The 21,509-nt window shown below is 43.2% G+C and overlaps 1 protein-coding gene across 4 annotated transcripts in view; it reads right to left on the bottom strand.

Moving 5' to 3' along the window:
- Nucleotides 1-21,509, bottom strand: part of LOC132388659 (NACHT, LRR and PYD domains-containing protein 3-like) — a 68,503-nt gene that overhangs the window by 23,123 nt on the left and 23,871 nt on the right. For all 4 annotated transcript variants that reach the window (XM_059961033.1, XM_059961032.1, XM_059961035.1 and 1 more), the window contains one exon: nt 3,597-3,830. In XM_059961033.1, coding sequence (XP_059817016.1) covers nt 3,597-3,813 — 217 coding nt within the window. In that variant the 5' untranslated portion in view covers nt 3,814-3,830. The remainder of the gene's footprint in view (nt 1-3,596; nt 3,831-21,509) is intronic.

The following is a 21,509-nucleotide window of genomic DNA, read 5'->3' as shown; positions in this document are numbered from 1 at the left end:
CGGGTTCGACAAGCCGGCTAAACCAGGTGAGGGTAGCCGACGGGTATCAAACCCTCGGTGAGATAGGGAGTTGTCTATCCCAGCATGTGAAGGCAGACTCCGGCGGACAGAGCGGACGAGACCAATGGCAGGTCCAACGGTCAAGAAGGCGATCTCTTCAAGCGTCGTGGAACAAGACACAGAAGTTGTCCTGGTCATGCACTGCGCCCAGTCCCATCTCCAGCCGTCTCGACTCTTGTGCTGCCACCGGAACCAGATGGGAATTGGGAAGAGAGTTTGAGGCTGACGTTGTGCAACTCTCCCTCACTTAAATCCAAATTAGGCCCTAGTCTCGACACCATCATCAAATAGTGTCGAGGTCTTCATCGACGACGATGGAAGAGCAGAAGTGTACCCAGGTATCAAAATGGTTGCCAGTCTTCGGATGAAATTTGCCTGATGTTTCTCAACATAAGTAGAACTGTATCAACAGTAAAGGCAAAATTGCGTATTTTAAATCTAACCTGTCAGAAAACGTGTCCACCACTTCCTCAGCCCCTTTCAAGCCCCTTTAAGACCATCCAGCACTGTCTGTTGCAGACTCGGATTCTGCCCTCCGGATAGTGGACCATTGGTCCCCATAAAGGATTTGCTTAAGAAGTTCGGCGGGTAGAGGCAAAGAATATCGTTTGACTTAAGGGTAAGTTTCCTCCTTTTTATTGCACAATCAGAGAGTGAGGATGCCAACACAGTGGAATACACTTCTTGTGGGATGTGAGAATGAAAGACCTCCAGTGTCTTTGCCGACTACATCTGCAAGAAGTTCATCCAGCTGTAGCTTCTGCCAGAGAACATTGCGAAACTGGAGCAGGAGCTGGATGGACTCTGGAATATTTGGGATGCTGAGGATTTGATTGACAGGTAATAAGGACGGGTAGTTATACCTAAGGTGCAGAACACAGTTAATTGTGTAATAGTCAGTAGGGACTAAGCAGATAGTAGACAGTGCAGGGTATCCCTGTCCCCGTTCCTCTCAATAGCATGTATACTGATTCGGATACGGTCGGGAGGATGGCTCAGCAGAGGTGATCTGCAGCGTCAGGTGTCTGCCACTGCCTGGCTCTGTGAGGCAGAAGAGACGATGGCAAAGCAGGCAGGCAGTAGTGATAGGGTAGAACAGCATCCCCGATTGTCAGGTTTCCTCCAAGATGCCAGAGACAAGGCCATCTCATATCGAGTCTGTAACATTTTTAACTGGGAGGGTGAGCAGCCTCAGGTATCCGTACACTTCAGTACCGATGAAATAGGTAGGAAGGTAACAAGGTCCTGCAAAGAGTGTTTGGGGACTTGGGTGCTAATTAAATGGCAGGATGACATGACTACCAGGTTTGTTATCTCAGGGAGGTTACCTGTCCCTAGTGCTACCGAGACCAGAAAAAAGGAAGATAACACAGTTTAAAATGTAGCTACCGAGTTGTTTGAGGAGGTATGACCAGATTTGTCGATCATTGGCTCTCTTCCAGGGAAGCTGAGATCTGTATAGACATAGCAGTCTGCACTTTAATTTCACGATGGACGGACTAATATCATTGCGGGGAGGTTTACTATCAGCACTCAGAGGCTTTTTAACTAGAGTTGCAGGGAATGGGAACCACTGGACAGATGGTACGATTACTGGATAATGGGCAGATAGTGGAGGAGCTGCACGGAAAATATGCCAGGCCTGTACATAAATTCATGAATGGAAATTGATTGCAATTGCGTCTATATTAGTGCAGGGAATATTGTTCATAAGGCCTATAAGCTTAGCATATGGATCATAATGTAGCGATTGGTGAGATTTGGTTGAGGGAGAGGCAGGACTGGCAGCTTAATAACCCAGATTTCGGTTCTGGTTGCCTGCTATAGGGAATATATCAATAAGATTGATATAGCGCAGAGAAAAATATACAGCAATGTGCCTGAGTTACAGGACTTCGGTTAGAGGGAATGTTTGAACAGTTTAGGATTTTAGGTTAGGGCGGCATTGTAGCATAGCGGTTAGCAAAGTGTCTTTATGCAGTAGCGACCTGCGTTTAAATCCCGCAGCTGGTTAAGTAGCCTATACGTTCTCCCTGTGTTTCCGGTATCCTACCGAATTCCAAACATGTTTGGGCTAGTAGCTTAATTGATTACTTGCATATATTAGGTGGCGCGAACATATCCTGACGTGTTGTATGAAGGATGGGATAGGGTGTGGTGTACACTGTATGTCAAGTCCACTGGCTCCTGCTCATCGATTTGTCCGGCTACTTTTGATGTGAAGCTTCTAATTAAACATGTCTGCCCTTTGATAAACCTGCTCAAACTGTATGCTATCGTTTCATGAATGTCAGAATCAGTTCTTATGAAGTATTTGACAAGGTACTCAATGGTTTATTTGAAACTATTTTGCAATCTACCAACATGCTTCAGGTTCAAAGCTTCCAGACACTTCCGGAACATCTATGTCAAAGGGAAACCCATTATGAGAATTGGCTCCACTTGTGCATAGCTTTTGAATCTTTGTGTTCATTTTCACTCCATTTTGTGGCATGATCACACTCCTCATGCGGTAGGTTTTCTGATAGAATTTTACTGTGTGCTCCTCCCATTTCGTTTGCTTTGCTATCTGTAAACTTCAAATCCATGTTGAAGCGGAATGAAACACGGAGCTGATGCTGGTTAAGAACTATTAGAAACTGACGCTAGGGAAGATTTATTTGACTACAGTTTCCTGGTCCAATTAAGTGGCAAAATGTCCCAAATAAATGAAATAAATCGCAGATATTTTCTCGATCTGAGTTGTTTTCTTAGGGAGGTGTCTTAAATAAGCGTCCGGCCTATTAATTGATGGCCCAATTAAAGGATTCGACTGCCTTATTAAAGTAATCAATCCCACCCTAGAGTCACATAAATGTTTATTACAACCAGAGATGTTGATCGATTTAAATGATACTTCTTTATTTGTGGATCACGTGCTCCTTTACACAATGGAAACAAAAAAAATGGTAAAGTATGAAAAAGTTAAAATTTAATAAGTGAAATGTTGAACAGTATTCATCCCGCTTTGCCCAGTACTTAGCTGACACTTCTCATGCTGTAATTACAGCCAACATCCGTTTCGGATAAATCCCTTTTAGCTTTGCAAAATATGACTGAGCAGGGTATGCTCATATTTCCTTGCAAGGTTGTTCAACTTGTGCCAGGTTTGTTGTGAAGAGGCTCTGCCTATGGGGTCGATATTTCTCTGCGTGAACGCATGGGCTTCCGGTTTTCTTCCACACTCCAAAGACGTTTGGGCTGATAGGTTAGTTCGACGTATGCGTATAATTGGCGGCATGGATTTTTACCCCGTGCTCGATGTAGGAACGGATGGAGAAATACGTTGTATGACATGCCCACTGACTCACGCTCATCTACCTCAACAGCTACATTTTATAAAAATGTCCAGCAGAGTAATCAAACGTGTCTGTCCTTTTATAATCTGCTGACATAGTAAGCTGTCTTCTCACCAATTTCAGAATTAGGCAGTGTTCTTATGTAATATTTTACATGATACTCAATGGTTAATTTGAAACTGCTTGAAATTTACTAACCTGCTCTATTTCCAAAGCTTTCAGACGATTCCAAAACATCTGTGCTGAAAGCAGCCTCTTCATGTAAAATGGGTTCTGCCTCTGGATCTCCATTATATTGAGTACGTTCGATACAATCTCTTCGTTCACTGTCACTCGATTCTGTGGCACGATCAGCTACTCTGTCCTTGCAGCAGCGTTCCAGCAGAGCTCCGCAGCATGAAAGTATGCCACCCATGTCAGTTGCGTTGCTCCCTGCAAAATGCAAACCCAGGTTAAAGATAATGAAGCAGCAGTCTCCTGTCCCAATTAAGTGGTACAGTGTCCCAAATAAATGATAGAAATTCCGACTTTCAAACAATGTCCCAAATAAGCGGCTTCCTCAATTGACCAGATTCGACTTTGAAACGGTATTCAGCCCCCGATCCTTGGGTCACATAAATTAATATTACAACCATGGATTTTGATCCATGGATTGTATTTGTGAATCACATGCTCCCTTTTTGTTCAACAGCTGAGCCCAAAATCAGGAGAGCATGCCTTACGAGAACAGGTTGAGTGAACTTAGTATTTTCTCCTTGGACAGATGGAGGACGAGAGATGACCTGATAGAGGTCTATAAGATGCTGAGACGCATTGATCATGTGGGTAGACAGAGGCTTTTTCGCAGGGCTGAAATGGTTGCGACAAGAGGACACGGGTTTTAGGTGCTGGTGAGTAGGCACAGAGGAGATGTCAGGAGTAAGCTTTTTACACAGAGAGTGGTGAGTGGTGTAATGGGCTGCCGGAAACAGGGGTGGAGGCGGATACGATAGGGTCTTTTAAGAGACTTTTGGATAGGTACATGAACCTTAGAAAAATAGAGAGCTGTCGGCAAGCCTAGAAATTTCTAATGTAGGGACATGCTCGGCACAAATTTGTGGGCCGAAGGGCCTGTATTGTGCTGCAGATTTTCTATGTTTCTATGTTTCTAAATGATCAAAAAACAAAAAAAAAATCAAAAACTGCAAGGTAAGCAGTTTAAAACTATAGACCTGTCTTTGCTCCGTAATTATTTGAATCACCTCTAGCAGCTGTTAACGGAACAAAGACAGGTCTATAGTTTTAAACTGCTTACCTTGCAGTTTTTGATTTTTTTTTTGTTTTTTTACAGTGGCCTGGGCCACTCCAAGACATCAGTTTTCTCTATTTGAAGCAACTCCATTTTTGTCCTGGCGATATCCTTTGGGTCGTTGTACAGCTGAAAGACGATCTTCCTCTCCAGCTTAAGCTGACTGTCAGAGACCAACAAGTTTTAGCCACGATTTATTTATATTTAGCAGCATTCTTCCTTCCCCCAATCCTGAACAGATTTCCAGATCCCTGCTGCTGAAAAGCATCCGGATAATATGCTGAAACTTCCACACGGTTTCACAGTAGGGATGATATTACCTGGCAGATGCGTAATTAGTCTCACTTTAGTCTCATCCAAACACAAGATTTTCTTAAACATCGTTGCAATATCTTCTAAGTGAGGCTGTGTAAAGTCATTGCGTGCCAGAATATGCACTTTTGTTATCGGTACATGTGGTGTACAGTATATCCAATACTGCGCATCTCTAAACATTTCAACAAAAAACAAACTCCTAGAAGTAAGACAAGAATGATGGGAGACATAACCGTCTGATATTGTTCAATTCATAAACTTTGGATGAATGATTAAGATGATTTTAATTTGGAGTGGCGATAAACACAGATTTGGAAGAGTATGAATCCTGACATTGCCAGACAGTAAATAGGAGATGTGTACTTCTCCTAGCATTTGCGTAAAAGCAGCTACCGTTTAGTGATATCCGCATTGAAGGTTTAAAAGAGCAGAATTTCTAGCCAATTTTCTGTATCTCTTAATCAGACTAACTCACTTTTCTCTTAGTCGGAATGACGATCGATTTTTGAGGCATCACTTCGCGGCAGTTTGTCTGATTCGAAGAGCGAACAATCAGCAACAGGCAGAGTATCGTAAGAGCTATATTTCATTCAAAACTGCGTCGAATATTTAATAAGGAAAGTTTTGCGGCAGTTTTATCTGAGTTGTGCAATCGACGTCAGGGAGTGCTTTTAAATATTTAGCTTTCAATCGAGTTTTTAACGGAAGAGCTTCTCGGCAGTTTCTCTTTGTTGAGGAGAGACGAATCAGCAAAAAATATTCATTAGAAAGAGTCAATAAAATAAGACAGATACAAGCGGGACGTCCATTCTTCGAGCGGCCGTTCTTCAGAGCGTGACAGACTTGAGAGTGGCTTTGTTGAGATAAGGTATGCGTGAGGTAAATTGTCTTGTAAGTTACTTCCTCGGCTTTTATTTGTTCATTCCTCGTCTATGACTTCATAGTATCGTGAGAATGGCTACGTGGGAATTGTTCCGCAATGTTCGCGGGATGTGGGAATTCTGGGAGACATCTAGTCTCCCAGATAAACACATGTATCCCGTGAACTGAGCTGCAGCTCCCGAGAGAAAGCTGCATGATGAATCTCGACATACTGGAGAGGATGATAGATAGGAGCATCCGGTAGGTAGATACACCTAAGTTCCAGCCGACGGATAATTGGGTGACTTTTGGGAGACAGAGTGAACGCTCAGCTAGTGCTGAGAACACACACGTGGCCGTTCCCCTCAATAATAAGTATAGAACTTTAGTTACCATTGAGGGGGACCACCTATCAGTGGGAACTACAGTGACCGGGTGTATGGTACTGCGTCCGGTGCTGTGACTCAGAAAAGTAGGGAGATGAGAAGTAGACCAGTGATGATAGGAGATTCCTTAGTTAGAAGAACAGAGACGTTGTTCGTTAGACGCGCTGGAGACATCCGGATGTTATGATGCATCCCTGGTGCCAGGATCGTGTCCATGGCACTCCGAAGGGTGACGGTGAAGTGCCAGAGGCCTTGGTGTATTTTGACGCCAGTGACATCGGTAGACAATGTGAGTAAGGGTTTCAGGGAGCGATGTGGAATGCTGAGAAACAGGTCTCCCTGGATCTGCACCTGTGTCACGTACGGGTGCTGGTAAGAAAGGGATAATTTGGCACGTGAATGCGTGATGGAAGAACTGATGCAGGGGCTGGTGGTTCTCATTTATGGATGACTAGGAGCTCTCCTGGGGAAGGTAAGACATTTTAAAAAATGGGCTTCACTTGAACCCCTTGGGGTCTAACTGTTTGCCGACGTGTCGTTTATAGTTGTTCCAGTGGGTTTAAACTAATTTGGCAGAGAAATGGGAACCAGCACGATAGTGCTGAATACGAGTTAGATGGACAACGTATAGTGAGACTCATAGCAAGGAGAGGCTGATGACAGAGTAAAACGGCAGTCAACGTGATGTGTTGTAAACAAAACGCGGAAACAACCGAAAAATGTGAACTGCCGTAGAAAAGGTGTCATACTTTAATGCGTGCAGCATACAAAATGGAGATTGATACATTTATAGATCAGTTACAGACTGGTAGATACGATGTTTCTGTCATAGGGGGAAATGGAATAGACCCAAATGCAGGACGCAGGCACTGAAGTACTGGGGCAGGAAAGGAACAACTAAAGGATAGAATAAGATGGGTAAATCGTGACGTGCATGAGGGACGTGGCATTCAAAGGTGATCCTGGGATACAGAGCTTTTTCAGAGAAGGCAGGAGGGTCCCAGAGTTCAGACAAGGTAGGAGGAAGTCGGTTCCCGGAGTTCAGGCAAGACAAGGCGGATCCCGGAGTTCATGCTGACGCAGGATCCTGGAGTTCATGGCCAGACAGGGTCTTGGAGTTCATGGCCAGGCAGAGTCTTGGAGTTCATGGCCAGGCAGAGTCTTGGAGTTCATGGCCAGACAGGGTATTAGAGTTCATGACCAGGCAGGATCCTGGAGATCATGGGCAGGCAGGATCCTGGAGTTCATGGCCAGGCAGGGTCTTGCAGTTCAAGGCCATGCAGGGTCCTGGAGTTCATGGCCAGGCAGGGTCTTGGAGTTCATGGCCAGACAGGGTCTTGGAGTTCATGGCCAGGCAGGGTCCTGGAGTTCATTGCCAGGCAGGGTATTGGAGTTCATGGCCAGGCAGAGTCTTGGAGTTCATTTCCAGACAGAGTCTTGGAGTTCATGAACAGACAGGGTCGTGGAGTTCATGGCCAGGCAGGACCCTGTAGTTCATGGCAAGGCAGGGTCTTGGAGTTCATTTCCAGACAGAGTCTTAGAGTTCATGAACAGACAGGGTCTTGGAGTTCATGGCCAGGCAGGACCCTGGAGTTCATGGCAAGGCAGGGTCTTGGCTAGGCTAGAGGATGGATCTTTCGGACAAGGAATGCAGTGAACAGAGCCTCTGGCGGGCTGCATAACTCCTGGGCAGAGCTGCCTCCCAGGCAGGAACACGGGACTGGGCAAGACGCGGGAAACCTGAGCAGGTGCGGGGCACATCTCGTCGGAAGCGAGGGGTAGGAATGAGGCAAAGTCCTCCGCCAGGCAACGGTAACCTGGCCTATCTTAAGTAGGGGACTCGGCCCAGGGTAACTCTGGAACTGACTCACAGAGCTAGTTGATTAGCGGTGAGTGCACCAAGCCGGGGCGAACAGGATGAACAGAACGAATCCAGGCGAAAAGCGCAAGCAGGGCAGCCATGATGAACGGGTAGAACGGGATAGACAGGCAAACAGCGCGATAGCGCCAGCAAGGAAAACCGGACGGAACAGCTGGACCAGAGCGTACAAGAGAAGCAGGACAAGACAAACAGAACGACCCCCCAACTGGACTTTGTTCCGGAGCCCCTTATCTACACCTGCCAGCCGATGGGCATCAGGTGCGCCTCCTTGAGTCCAAAAAGGCACGACGATCCACAGGTGTGACTTATTGGATCAAGATTCAAAGGAGGGACGGCCACAAGACTCGGAGTCCGGAGTCGGCGGACCAGATCAAGTCCTGGACTGCGGGCTCCGGACCGGACCAGAACAGTTTCAGGGTTCACTGAATCGTGGTTGAAAGGAGATGATGCTGGGAGCTCAATGTCCAGGGATACACATTGTATCGAAAGGATAGCCAGGAAGGCAAAGGGGACGGTGTGGTTCTGTTGGTAGCAAAACAAATGGAGTCATTATGAAGAGGTGACCTCGGGTCGGAAGGTGTTGAGTCTTTGTGGATAGAACTAAGGAACTGCAAGCGTAACAAAATCCCCTTATTGGAGTAATATACTATTTAAGATGTGGTCTTTGCAAGTTTCAACGGGAGATAGAAAACTTCTGCCAAAATATCAGTGTTACAATAGCCATGGGCTATATCAATATGCAGGTAGATTGGAAAAATCAGGTTGGTGTGAGATTCCAAAATGGATAATTCCGATAAAGCCTACGAGATGGCTTTTTTGAGCAGCTGACGGCTGAGCCCACTAAGGAATGAATTAATCTGTATTGGACGTTGTGCAATGAACCAGAGTTGTTTATAAAGCTTAAGGTAAAATAACCCTTAGGGGAAAGTGTTTATTCTATGATTGAATTCACCCTAAAATTAGAAGAAAAAAAGTGAAAGTCAGATGTATCAGTTTTACAATGGAGTAACGGAAATTACAGAGGCATAGAAGAGGAGTTGGCCAGAATTGATTGGAAAATAACAACAGCATGCATGCAGTCAGTTCAGCAATGGTTGGAATTTATGTAGGCAATTCGGAAACGTCCTGATACATACGTCCAAAGAAGAAGAATTAGTCTTAGTGACAAGATAGCACAACCATGGCTTACAATGGCTAATCAAAACCGCCATAAATGCCATATAGGACAATTAATGCTGCAAAAATTACTAGCAAGCCGAAGCAAAGGAAACTTTTTAAACCAATAGAAGATAACTAAAATGTCATAAAGAAAGTAAAGATGAAGTACAAAAGTAAGTTAGCCAATAATACTAGAGGATACCAAAAGTTTCTTCAGATACATAAAGTGTAAAATCCAGGCGAAAGTGGATATCGGACCACTGGAAAACGATGCTGGAGATGTAGTAATGGGGACAAGGGAATGGCCGACGAGCTCAATGTTTTTGCAACACCGTAGAAGACACTAGCCGTATGGTCGTTGCTCCAGCTGTTAAGGGACATGAAATGTGTGACGTTACCATTACTAGAGAGAAGGTTCTTGGGAAAACTAGAAGGCAGACAAGTTACATAACCAGATAATGTACACACCAGGTTTATGAAGGAGATGGCTGAAGTGATTGTGTGCGCATTATCAATAATCTTGCAAGAATTACATGTTTTCTGAATGGTTCCTGAAGATCGGAAAATTGCAAAAACCTCTCCGATCTCAAGGAGGAAGTGATGCAGAACAAAGGAAATTAGAGACTCGTTAGTCTCATCTCGCTGGTTCGGAAGATGTTGGAATTGATTGTTAAGGATATGATTTCGGGGTACGTGGATGCAGTTAATAAAATTGGCCATAGCAACCAGGGCTTTTCAAGGGGAATCAATCGATATTATGTTCTTGGATTTTCAGAAGAACTTTGATAAGGTGCCACACCTGACGGTGTTTAACAAGCTATGGTATTGTATGAAATATTCGAGCATGGGTAAAAGAGTATCTACTTGGCAAGAGACAAAGAGTGGAAGTATAATGGGGCTTTTCTTCCTGTCTGACGGTGACTTGAGGTTATCGACAGGGGTGCCTCTTGGGACCGCTTATTTTTAATTTAAATGGCAATGATTTGAATGATGGAATTGAGGGCCTTATTTAACTCTTTGCAGAAGACATGAAGATAGGAGGAGGGACAGGTCGTTTTGAGGAATTTGAGGAGCTACAGTAGACCTTAGACATTAGGAATGTGCAAAGAAGGGGTAAATGTAATACAGTATCGAGAAGTAAGCAGCTTGGTAGAAGAAATGAAAATGTTGCCTATTTTCTAAATGAGGAGAAAATACAATACACCGAGGCGCAAAGGGCCTTGGGACTTCGTCTGTAAGACTCCCTACAGGTTAACTTGCATTTTCTGTCTGTGGTAGACCGAGCACGGAAAAGTTACAGAGGAAGTGTGGAAAAGATGCGCGCTATGGTGACTGGGCATTCGGTAGATAGAGCATAGAAATATAGACAACCTGCAGTACAATACAGGCCCTTCGACCCGCAAAGTTGTCCAAAAGCTTAAAAATTAACAGGCTTACCCATAGCCCTCTATTTTTCTAGATATGGGAACGGAAATTAGGATCTATAGATGAGAACAAGATTCCGGGATGTTATGTTGCTTCTCGCGAGCCAGGGTCCGGGAAATCCCGGATACAGTCTCAGCATTCTAAACTGCGAGGGCAAACAGCCAGAACTCGTGGTCCATTTCGGTACCAGTGATGGCGTAGGAGGAGTGACAAGGTTCGGCAAAGAGAGTTCAGGGCGTTAGGTGATGAGTTAAAGGGAGGAACTCCAGCGTTGTAATCTCAGGATTGCTATCAGTGCAACGTGGTATTCAGGCCGGAAGAAAGCTTGTGACTTATGGTTTGGCGAAGGAGGGAGGGCATAAAATTTTGGATCTTTGTGTTTTCTTACAGGGACGTTGGAACCCGAGCAGAAGAGATTGGTTACACATTAACTGGAGTGGAAGTCATATTTTCATCTTCAACAGTGCGGTTTAAACCAGACTTGCAGGGAGATGGGAACCAGAGTGTCAGAGCAGTTCGGGAAGACGTTGTGGAGGAAGATGTTGTGAACAACTCAAGCAAAGTCAGAAACAACAGAAAGTTGAGCATCGTGCGACTCATTTCCAGAGTTGCGTATATTTCAACGCAAGAAGTATCGTACAACAAGCGGATGAGCTCAGGGCATGGATTAACACCCGGAATTATGATCTTCCTGCCATTGTTGCAGGAGTGGTTGGACTGGCAGCTCAATAGTCGGGGGTTCTGTTGTTGTAGACACGAGACAGTGGAGGGGATGAAAGATGGATCCGTCATAGAAACATAGAAAACCTACAGCATAATACAGGCCCTTCGTTTTTGTGCCAAACATGTCCCTATCTTAGAAATTACTAGTGTTACCCACAGCCCTCCATTTGTCTAAGCTGCATGTAGTATCCAAGAGCCTCTTAAAAGATCCTATTGCATCCGCCTCCACCACCGTTGCTGGCAGCCCATTCCACGCACTCACCACTCTCTGAATAAAACACTTACCCTTGACATCTCCTTTGTACCTACTTCCCAGCACTTTGAACCTGTGTCCTCTTGTGGCAACCATTTCAACCTTGGGAAAAATCCAATGACTATCCACACGATCAATGCTTCTCTTCATCTTGTATACCTCTATCAGGTCGTTTCTCATCCTCCGTCGCTCCAAGGAGAAAAGGCCGAGTTTACTCAACCTTCTCACAAGGCATGCTCCCCAATCCAATAATAATGAGATTATTATGACGTGACACGGCCAAGCAAGGAAATATCTAAACTGACCAAAAGTTACTTCGGAAGATAAAAGATATTAAAGTGAACAAACGTTGTGTGGGAATGTGAGCGACTTTACAGAGCTGGGCGGCTAACAGCACAATACCAGTAATGGAGTGATTGCAACTGGATCTCACAGGTGCATAACTGTTACTTTTATGCACATTCTGTCTCACTCCAATTAGTGCCTACCTTCCTTTGTACAGGTATGTAATGTCTAAAGCACCAGTGTTTGAGTGAATGAGACTCAACAAGTTTTCTCCTGACTGAATCAATGGAATCTCCGAGTCAGAAGGGTTTTCTCCAATTTATGTTCTCAGTCCTCCAGCTGTTTAACTTCTTGTTGTTCCCTCGTCTACATTCGTGGTTTTGGGGTTTTCTTCCAATAAAGCTCTCACCACAGGTCTCACTTTAATCAGAGAGATAATAAAGCACCTTAACAATACAAAGGACGAACAAAATATTTCTGTTCTATGTTCCTAAAGACGAAACTGATAGAAATTTAAATGTGGAAGACAAATATTATAATCCCAGTGAACAAATCTATTAATATCCATTTCATTTCACAATCCTCCACCACCCCCCCCCCAGCACCATCCTTCCCAACTCTACTGAGCACATGTTAACAGCAATGAAATGCTCTTCGTCCATGAAGCCCAAGTCCTGACATTATTATTGTGAACCTCGTTAGCAAAAGCTGTACAGAACATATTTCCAGGAATGACAGGTAAATTGGTACCTGCATAATTTACTGATAAAAGCTGAGGTTTCATTTCTGCTCTTCTAACTATCACAAAATGACGGCCTATCCACAGACCTATCTCCAAGAGATTTAAATGTTTCCAGAGTGAAAGTAATAAATTGAAACAGAAATTACTAAAAAAGCTCAGCAGGTAAGGAACAGCTGTGGGAAGAGGAACAGATCTAACCATTCGGCAATCAGAGATTCCCCACAAGCACTGTTTATCTGCCCGAAACCTCTCCCTCATTGCGGGAGGAGTTCCATCCAGATCCACCTGTAGAAGCGCAATCTATCCGAAAGACAAACTCTGCAAGTTCCATATTCCTGGAGTCCCTATACCAGCATTATAACCCATGGTCCTAAACTCCCAGGACTCTGTGCTGACGGTAATATGCTATAATGTCTCAACTATTTCCAGTTCAAGCCCAAGACTCCTCCATTAACCCGTGACGAAACTGAAAACTGATGACACTTTTCTGGACAGGAATCGGGCTTGAATCCCGGGTACGGGAACAAAGTGTGTACAGATACATTTCAACTTGTTTACACAGTTATATTGAGCACATTTGTTCATTATTTTATTGTGGAGTGGGATTCTTCCCAGGTAAATTAGCCGGCATATTTCCGGTAGTGTAACAGGAGGAAAATGTCTTTAATGTAAAATAGTAAACTTGGAACTCAGTTGAGATCTTTCATTTCTTCTGATGCACAACTATTCACTGAGTGCAAGTTGTCTGTGACATCCTGAGCAGATTTGCAGAGATTCAATCCCAACATTCATTAGTTTTCTATTCATTCCAACACAGGCATCATATATTCCATACAGTAAATGATCAAGGCATTTACTGAGGGGCAGTGACCAGAGAGAGATGAAAATCTTCAACACCCCTTGAACCTGTTACACCTGCGACTGATGAAGTGGATCACCAGAACGAACCAGAAAAGTAAACAGCAGACCAAACCTCAAATCATCTGAGTTTCATTATGAACACAATGAACACTGGGAACTCAACTCTTTGGTAATGGGGCAGCTAAAATTCCAGTTGTGGTTTCAACCATGTCTCGAGGTGCATTCAGTAAATCCGCTGATTGCTTCAGTTCTACGGAACTTTCAGCAAGTGTAGAGCTGGCTGAAAATCAAAATTTTAATTGCAGGATACGCCCTGTCTGCCCTAATTATCGGTAATGGGTTATTATACAATACATTGCAATACAATATTATAAAATACAATGATATCCATGAATTTTCTTTCTTTCCTGAATTAAATGTCAATAATTCTATCAAATTAATGTACTTTCGAGAAGCGGAAAACTTTTGTTGACAATACAGGCGAAATTCCAAACAGATTGTTGGATGGAGGAGAAGGGTCCTATTTACAACTGAATGGACTGTGAGGCTGTGCCCTCAGATCCTGGACTCCCCTGATGATGAAAACATCTTCTTCCCGTCCGCGTATCCAGGCATACAAGGTTTTCCTATAGCGCCAACTCACCTCCTTAGAGAACAGGCCCAGATCCAGCAAATGTTCCTCGTGCATAAAGCTTTTCGTTCCAGAAAACCTTCTTGAGAACTTTGTAAACAAAAACTACAATGAGCACATTTCCAGGACTAACAGACCTTTTGCTAGCAAGAAAATTTATTTATCATACCCGATGGTTCCTTACTGCCCCATTCACTGTCACAAAAGAACTCCTGAACATCTAGGTATGGAGCCGAATGGGATGGGGGAGATCGACAATGACTTTCCTTTACATCTATTTACATGGGAGACAGATACACAGATTATTGAAATGAAGAAAGGTTAGTCAAGTCCCAGAAGGTGTACAGATTGCAGAACAGCAGCTTGCTGTCTAGAGGTAAATTTAAATGGATAAATCACAAAGGCCGGACAACGTGTTCGCTCTTAGCCTCTGAGGCGCTAGTGCTGAAACTGTTCGAGCGCTTGCACTGACATTCAAAATGACCAAGACTGTGAGGACAGCTAGTTTTGCTTATATATGTTAGAAAGGCTCGAAATATTAGAACGGATATTATAGGGACGTGAGCCTGCCATCCGTCTTGTGTTTGTCGTTGTAAGATATTTAAGAAACGGAATGTATAGGATTTCGGACGACTGGCCGAGGATTAGACAAACTGGCAGGTCATATCTAATCAAGTTATTGAGATTTTGAGGAACTTATAATAAGATTGATGATGGGAAAGTGGGTGTCATTGCCTACATTGACATTTACAGGGCGATTGACAAAGTTCTGCATGGGAGGCTAGTCCGAAAGGGAAAGATCATTGGAACTCAGGATGAAGCAAGTGGAGAAAACAGAGACTGCTTGCAGATCGTTGACTGTCCAAATGGAGGCATGAGTTTCGCGAGGTACTGCAGGGAAATCGACTGGAAGTTTGGCATTGATATTAATGATTTAGATGACAGTTGAAAATGTGGCAAACTGGAGCAGCAAATATGTGGATTATACCGAGATAGGATGTAGCAGGCAGTGAGCAAGGCTGCCAAAGGTGCATTGTGCTCTGGACCAGCTGGGAAGTCAGGTTACAAAATAGTAGAGGGAATTTAATACCGACAACAGCGAATTGTTGGAATTTAGCAAGATAAACCAGGGTATGACTGACACTGTGAATGGGAAATATTTTCCGTGTATGACAAAATAAACTGACATTGCTATACAGATTCACAGTCTTTGAAAATGGTCCCACAGTTAGCTGTATTAACAAGCTACAAATGAAAGGCACACTCAAACGATAAGGAACCGAAAATAAACGAAAGGGGAAATGCCTGATTTCACATCATCTGCTGTGAGTTTCATTATGACAATGATTAATACTGCAATAAATTTGTAACTGTGAAACTAATATTGTAATGGCTGATTTCCATTAAATCGCTGGTAGTTCTTGCTACAACATCTGAGTCCTGAATGACTCATTGCGACAAGAGGTGCAAAGCGTTACTTGACAATGAAAGGAACGATTAGAAGAAACATTACTGATACAAATCATTCAGCTGGTGGTATATAGGATAGGCAGAGGTTGAACAAGATGGTTGATACATATCATTGAGGTGGCGGGATATAGGCTGGACTGAGGTTCAACACGATGGTAGGTATATATCGTTCAGGTGGCGGGATACAGGCTGGACAGCGGTTGAGCAAAATGCCCGATATATATTATTGAGCTGGTGCGATGCAGGCTGGACTGAGGTTGAACGGGATGTTTGATATATGTCATTGACATGACAAAAAAAAAAAAGGATAGAGCCTGAACAAAATAAGCTGAATTGCCAAGGTGATAGAAGGGATCAAGGACACTCACAGATGGTCCTCCAGCAATACAACAGATACTAAATTTATAATACCTTTTATTACATACAAATATTCTCAAATGAGAGAGATGGAACAAACAATAGGGACTTTGTCATGTGACCTTTGACCCTCAGCAAATTTCATCAACCTGCCGTAGACAGTATCCCCAACAGGATACCTTAAGTGTTCGGACGGCTCCTGCTTTACTCGTGACTTCAAGGAGCTGCCGAGACCTGTGGACGGCTGAGGGCATCAGGAAAACCAGACTACCTGCCGGTGACTGTGTCTGAACTTTCAGTTGTATCAGCAAAGCAGGCAGCATAGCCTTACAATCCTGGATATTCTCGCTTTCCATCTGGGGTGAAGAATAAACACTGAAAAACACAAACCACCAGATTCAAGGACGCCATCCATTCTGCTGTTATAAGCAAATTGAATGGTCCCCAACTAGATAAGATGCATTTTAACCTCACAATGTAACTTGCTATGATCTTGCACCATATGCCTACTTGCTCTTCAGTTTCTCTGAAACAATAATACTTTGTTACACACTGTTATTGTTTTACCTTATATCACCTTAATTTACTGTTGTGTTCTTTTGATCTGTATGATGGTATGCAAAACAAGATTTTCATTGCACATCGGTACATGCGAATAACAAACAGATTTCCAATTTTAATTGTGTGGAGATAATGGACAAGCTGGGCTCAAAATTAAAAAAAAATGTCAACAGGCACAAAGAGTCTTGGCAGTGCTTGTGCAAGTTCCTTACAAGTTAATATATAGGTTTATTTGTAGTAAAGAGGGCAAATGCGATCTCTGCATTCGTTTCAAGAGAACTGTAATATAAAAGAAGTCATGTACAGTTGAGAGTTTATAAATTCCTGATGATGCAACGCTTGGAGTATCCTTAGCAGGTTTCGGCCCCTAACATGAGAAAGGATGTGTTAAAAATTGAGTGATTTAGAAGAAGTTTCAGGAAACTGATTCCGAGTCTAATTCAAAAAGAATGTGTTCCTGTGATGTACTATTCTACGTTCTCTGATATGTTCTATCTCCATTCGACCATACGATATAGGAGCCGAATTAGGCCATTTGGCCCATCGTGTCCACTGTACAGTTTCATCATGACAGATCCAAGTTTCTTCTCATTCCCAATCTCCTGCCTTTTCACCATACCCTTTCATGCTCTGACCAACCAGGCATCAATCAACCTCTGTCTTAAATATACACAAAGATTTGGCCACCACAGCTGTCTGTGGCAAAATAAAACTTCCACGGATTCAACATACCATGGTAAAATAAATTCCAGCACACTCCGTTCTAATAGGGCGCCTCTCTTTTCTGAGGTACTGTCACCTGCTTGTAGATTATCCCACCAGAGGAAACACAGAATAGAGGGAGTACAGAAAAGATTTACTGGAATGTTACCTGGGTTTCAGCACCGAAGTTACAGGGAAAGTTTGAACAAGTTAGTTCTTTTTTCTTTGGATCGTAGAAGATTGAGGGAGGACTTGATAGAGGTATTTATAATAATGAGGGGGATAGATTCAGTTGACCCGGATAGGCTTTTTCGATTGAGAGTAGGGGAGATTCAAACAAGCGAACATGATTTGAGAGTTAGGGGCAAACGTTTAAGGATAACACGAGGGGGAATTTCTTTACTCAGAGAGTGGTAGCTGTGTGGAATTAGTTTCCAGTAGAAGTGGTAGAGGCACGATCGGTATAGTCATTTGAAGTAAATCTAGCTAAGTATATGGACAGGGAAGGAATGGAGGGTTATGGGCTCAGTGCGGGCCAGTGGGACTAGGTGAGAGTAAGAGTCGGCACGGACTAGAAAGGCCGAGTTGGCCTGCTTCCGTGCTGTAGTTGTTATATGGTTATATATGGTTATCATCTCCACAGCAAGTCTATCAAGGCTTTTCACCACTCGACGGGTTTTAAAAAGGTCACCCTTCATTCTTCTGAATTCCGGTGAATACTGGCTCAGAACTATCAAACGTGCTTCATATGACAAGACATTCAATCGTGGAATCATTTTTGTGAATAACCTTTGAATCTTATATATTTTCAGCACATTCATTTCGAAGATAAGAGGCCCAAACATGCTCACAATACTCCAAGTGCGGCACAAAGACCCCCAAGTACCTTTGCATCTCAGTTTATTTTTGTATGTAGAAAATAGCTATCCCTTTCATTTCGTCTACCAAGATGAATGACCATATACTTCTCGTATATTGTATTCTACTTCTTTGCCGAGTGTCCTAATCTGTCTATGAACTTCTGTACCTTTTCTAATTCATCAAAACAAAGGCCCCTCCGCCTATTTTCATACGGTCTGCAATCTTTACAACAAAGACATCAATTCCATCGCCCAAATCTTTAACATATGACGTAGATATAATCAGTCCCAACACACACTCCTGAGGAACACCACTAGTCACTGGAAGCCATTCAGAAAAGGTTCATGCTGTTCCTACGCTTAGCTCCCTCCCAATTAACCACTGTTTTATCCATGTCAGATTTTTTTCTCGCAATACTGTGATCTCGTAGCTCGTTAAACAGCTTTATGTCTGACAACATAACAAAGATCTTCTGAAAAGCCAAATACACAGCATCAACCTATTCTCCTTTCTATATTATGGTTGTTATTTCTGCAAAGAACTCCATCAGATTTGTCAGGCAAGATTTTCCCTTGAGGGAATCATGCCGACTACGGCCTATTTTATGTCTGGTCTCCAAGTACCCTTAATAACAGACTCCGATATCTTTTCAAATACTGAGATCAGACAAACTGGCACCATTCCTTTCTCCAAGAGTGAAGTGACATTTGCAATTTTCCAGTCTTCTGGAACCATTAGAGAAGCTAGTAATTCTTGAAAGGAGGTTATTAACGTCTCACGATCTCTTCAGCGACCGCTTTTAGAATTCTGGGGACACGCCATCTAGTCCAGGTGACATATCTAAGTTCAGACCTTTCAGTTTCCCAAGAAATCTCTCTCCAGTTATGGTAACTTCACACACCTGATGCCCCCTGACAGCTGGAACTACCAATATACTACCACTGTCTTCCTCCATGAAGACGGGTGCAAAATACTTATTCAGTTCGGCCCCCATTCCTTGTCCCATTTACTATATCCCCAGTTTGCAGCGTTCCGATATCCAGTCGTGTCTCTCTTTTACACTTTATGCATCTGAAGAAACGTTTAGGAACCTCTTTAGTATTATTGGCTCGATTACTTTGGTATTCAAACTTTACATTTTTAATAACTTTTCTTGTCTTCTGTTTGTGTTTGCAACCTTGCCAACCCTTCAGCTTCCCACAAATTGCTGCTCTGTAATTTCCCATCATTTCCAATCAATTCTGGCCAATTTCCCTTCTCATACCTCTGTAATTCCCTATATACCACTGTAATGCTGGTACTTCTGTAATACCGAGACGTCTGTCTTTACCTTCTCCTTCTGCAGTTTCTGTTTGGTTTCCACTATCTGACCGAAGGGAACAATGAGAGGGACTTTCCAAACACTGATTGAACACTAACCCCCGGTCCATGTTTACTGCTGCAAACACGGAACAGCCCACTAACTCACAGCCTCTCACTGTGAGGGAAGGAAGGGCAACTTATTCCCTTCTTTGTTTCCAAAGGGACTCCAGAACCAAACATGTGAGCACAGAGCATTAACACTAACGCATTACCTCATACGCCTGAGCAGCGTGTACGAGGGGTCTTTTATACGTGTCAAAACCTTTGTGATATACCAGAGGTTCGCACATTTTTTCCCTTGCCTCACACAGCAGAGTGTAATCAGAATTCCCGCAACCCGTGCTTATCTGTCCGAGACGTCTGCTTTATCGCGGAGGGAGGAATGCCCAGTGCCGTCTGTAGAAGCAACAAGATGGTCCAACACCCCCAGGACTCCTTTCTGCCGCTAATGTGCTGCAGCGTCTCAGCTATACACAGTTCGAAAAAATAACACTCCTCCACCTACACATTCTACATGACAGAATTGTAACCTGAGGAACCGTTGTCTGGACGGGGATCGGGTTGACCTCTGCGCCATGTTTCACAAAATGGCCCCGGATACATTATACCTTGTCTCCACAGATAAATTCGGCATATTGTTGATCATTTTATTGTTGAGTGGGATCTACACCAAATCAGTTAGCCGCCACGTTTCCCGTAGTGGAGCAGGAACAAAATATTATAATACTAAATGGTAAATATAGCCCTGGAAACAGAGTATAAGGGTTTTTTTCTTTCCTTTTGATGTACAGATATTAACTGATTGCAAAATGATTGTGACATTCTAGAAAGATTTGCATAAATACAATCCCAACGTTGATTAGTCATCATATATTCCATACAGTAAATGCTCAAAGCATCCTCTAATCCACACTGGATCCTGAGGCCACTGAATCTCCACTAAAGGGCTGTGACTACAGAGTGTTAAAAAGCTCCAACACTCTTTGTAGTTCTGGTGGGCTGTTTCCCTGGTGACTGAGGAAAAGCCCCACCAGTATTAAACGAAAAATGAAGTGACGTTCTAAACCACATATGCTCTGAATTTCCTTATGACCACAATGAATACTGAACACTTAGCCAATTTGGTGAAAATACCAGTTGCTGTTTCGACCCTTCCGAGGTGCATCCAGTCAATCTGCTGCTAGTTCCAGCTCTACACGTCTAAAGAGAAGCTGTTTCAAATTAAAAGACTTTGTTGAATACGATCAATCTGCTTCAAATGCCGATAATTTGTTATTTACAAAACACATTATATTGTGTTGATATTCCTGACGTTTCCGTCTTTGCTTAGTTAAGCGATGAAAAAGTTTATCAAATTTCTGTACATTTGAATTACGTAAACCTGCATTTGACAATACAATCAAGTTCGACCCCTGCTACTGGATAGAATGATGGAGGATAAGGTTGCTAGATAGAACTAAATAGATTGTGAGGTTTTCTTCCTAGTTCCTGGACCACTACTGATGAAAACAGCTTCGACGGTCCATTCTGCCATGTACTTAAGAGACAGAGAAAGAGTCGATAGAAATGAGGAAACGTTCGTCAAGTCATGTACATAAACATATACTGTTTACAGAACAGGCGCTTGCTCTCTTGAAGTGAAATTGAACGTTTAAATCTCCAGGGCCTGACAACGTGTTTCCTCTGAGCATTTGCGACGCCAGTGAGACGCTCAATTTAGATTCATTCTCTAACAGCGCAGAAACAGGTCTTTCAACCCATTCGTGCTATTCCCTACAATATCCAATCCACTTTCACCCCCGTGTAATTTCCCCTGGAATCTTTCAAACAGTAAAGCCTCGCTTTATTCACACTCCTTGTCTCTTACATATCAACTACTGCGTAATCCATGCTAGAATTTCTCCTGTCATAACCCGGGTTTGTAGCTTGTAGCTCTTACCCTACTAGGTGGTGCAGCATTCAATTAAACGTCTTGTCGTTCTAGCTAA

Source organism: Hypanus sabinus, unplaced genomic scaffold (assembly GCF_030144855.1).
Source record: "Hypanus sabinus isolate sHypSab1 unplaced genomic scaffold, sHypSab1.hap1 scaffold_375, whole genome shotgun sequence".
Taxonomy (NCBI): Eukaryota; Metazoa; Chordata; class Chondrichthyes; order Myliobatiformes; family Dasyatidae; genus Hypanus; species Hypanus sabinus.
The sequence above is the reverse complement of the archived record's forward strand: the minus strand, read 5'-3'. Positions and strand labels throughout refer to the sequence as shown.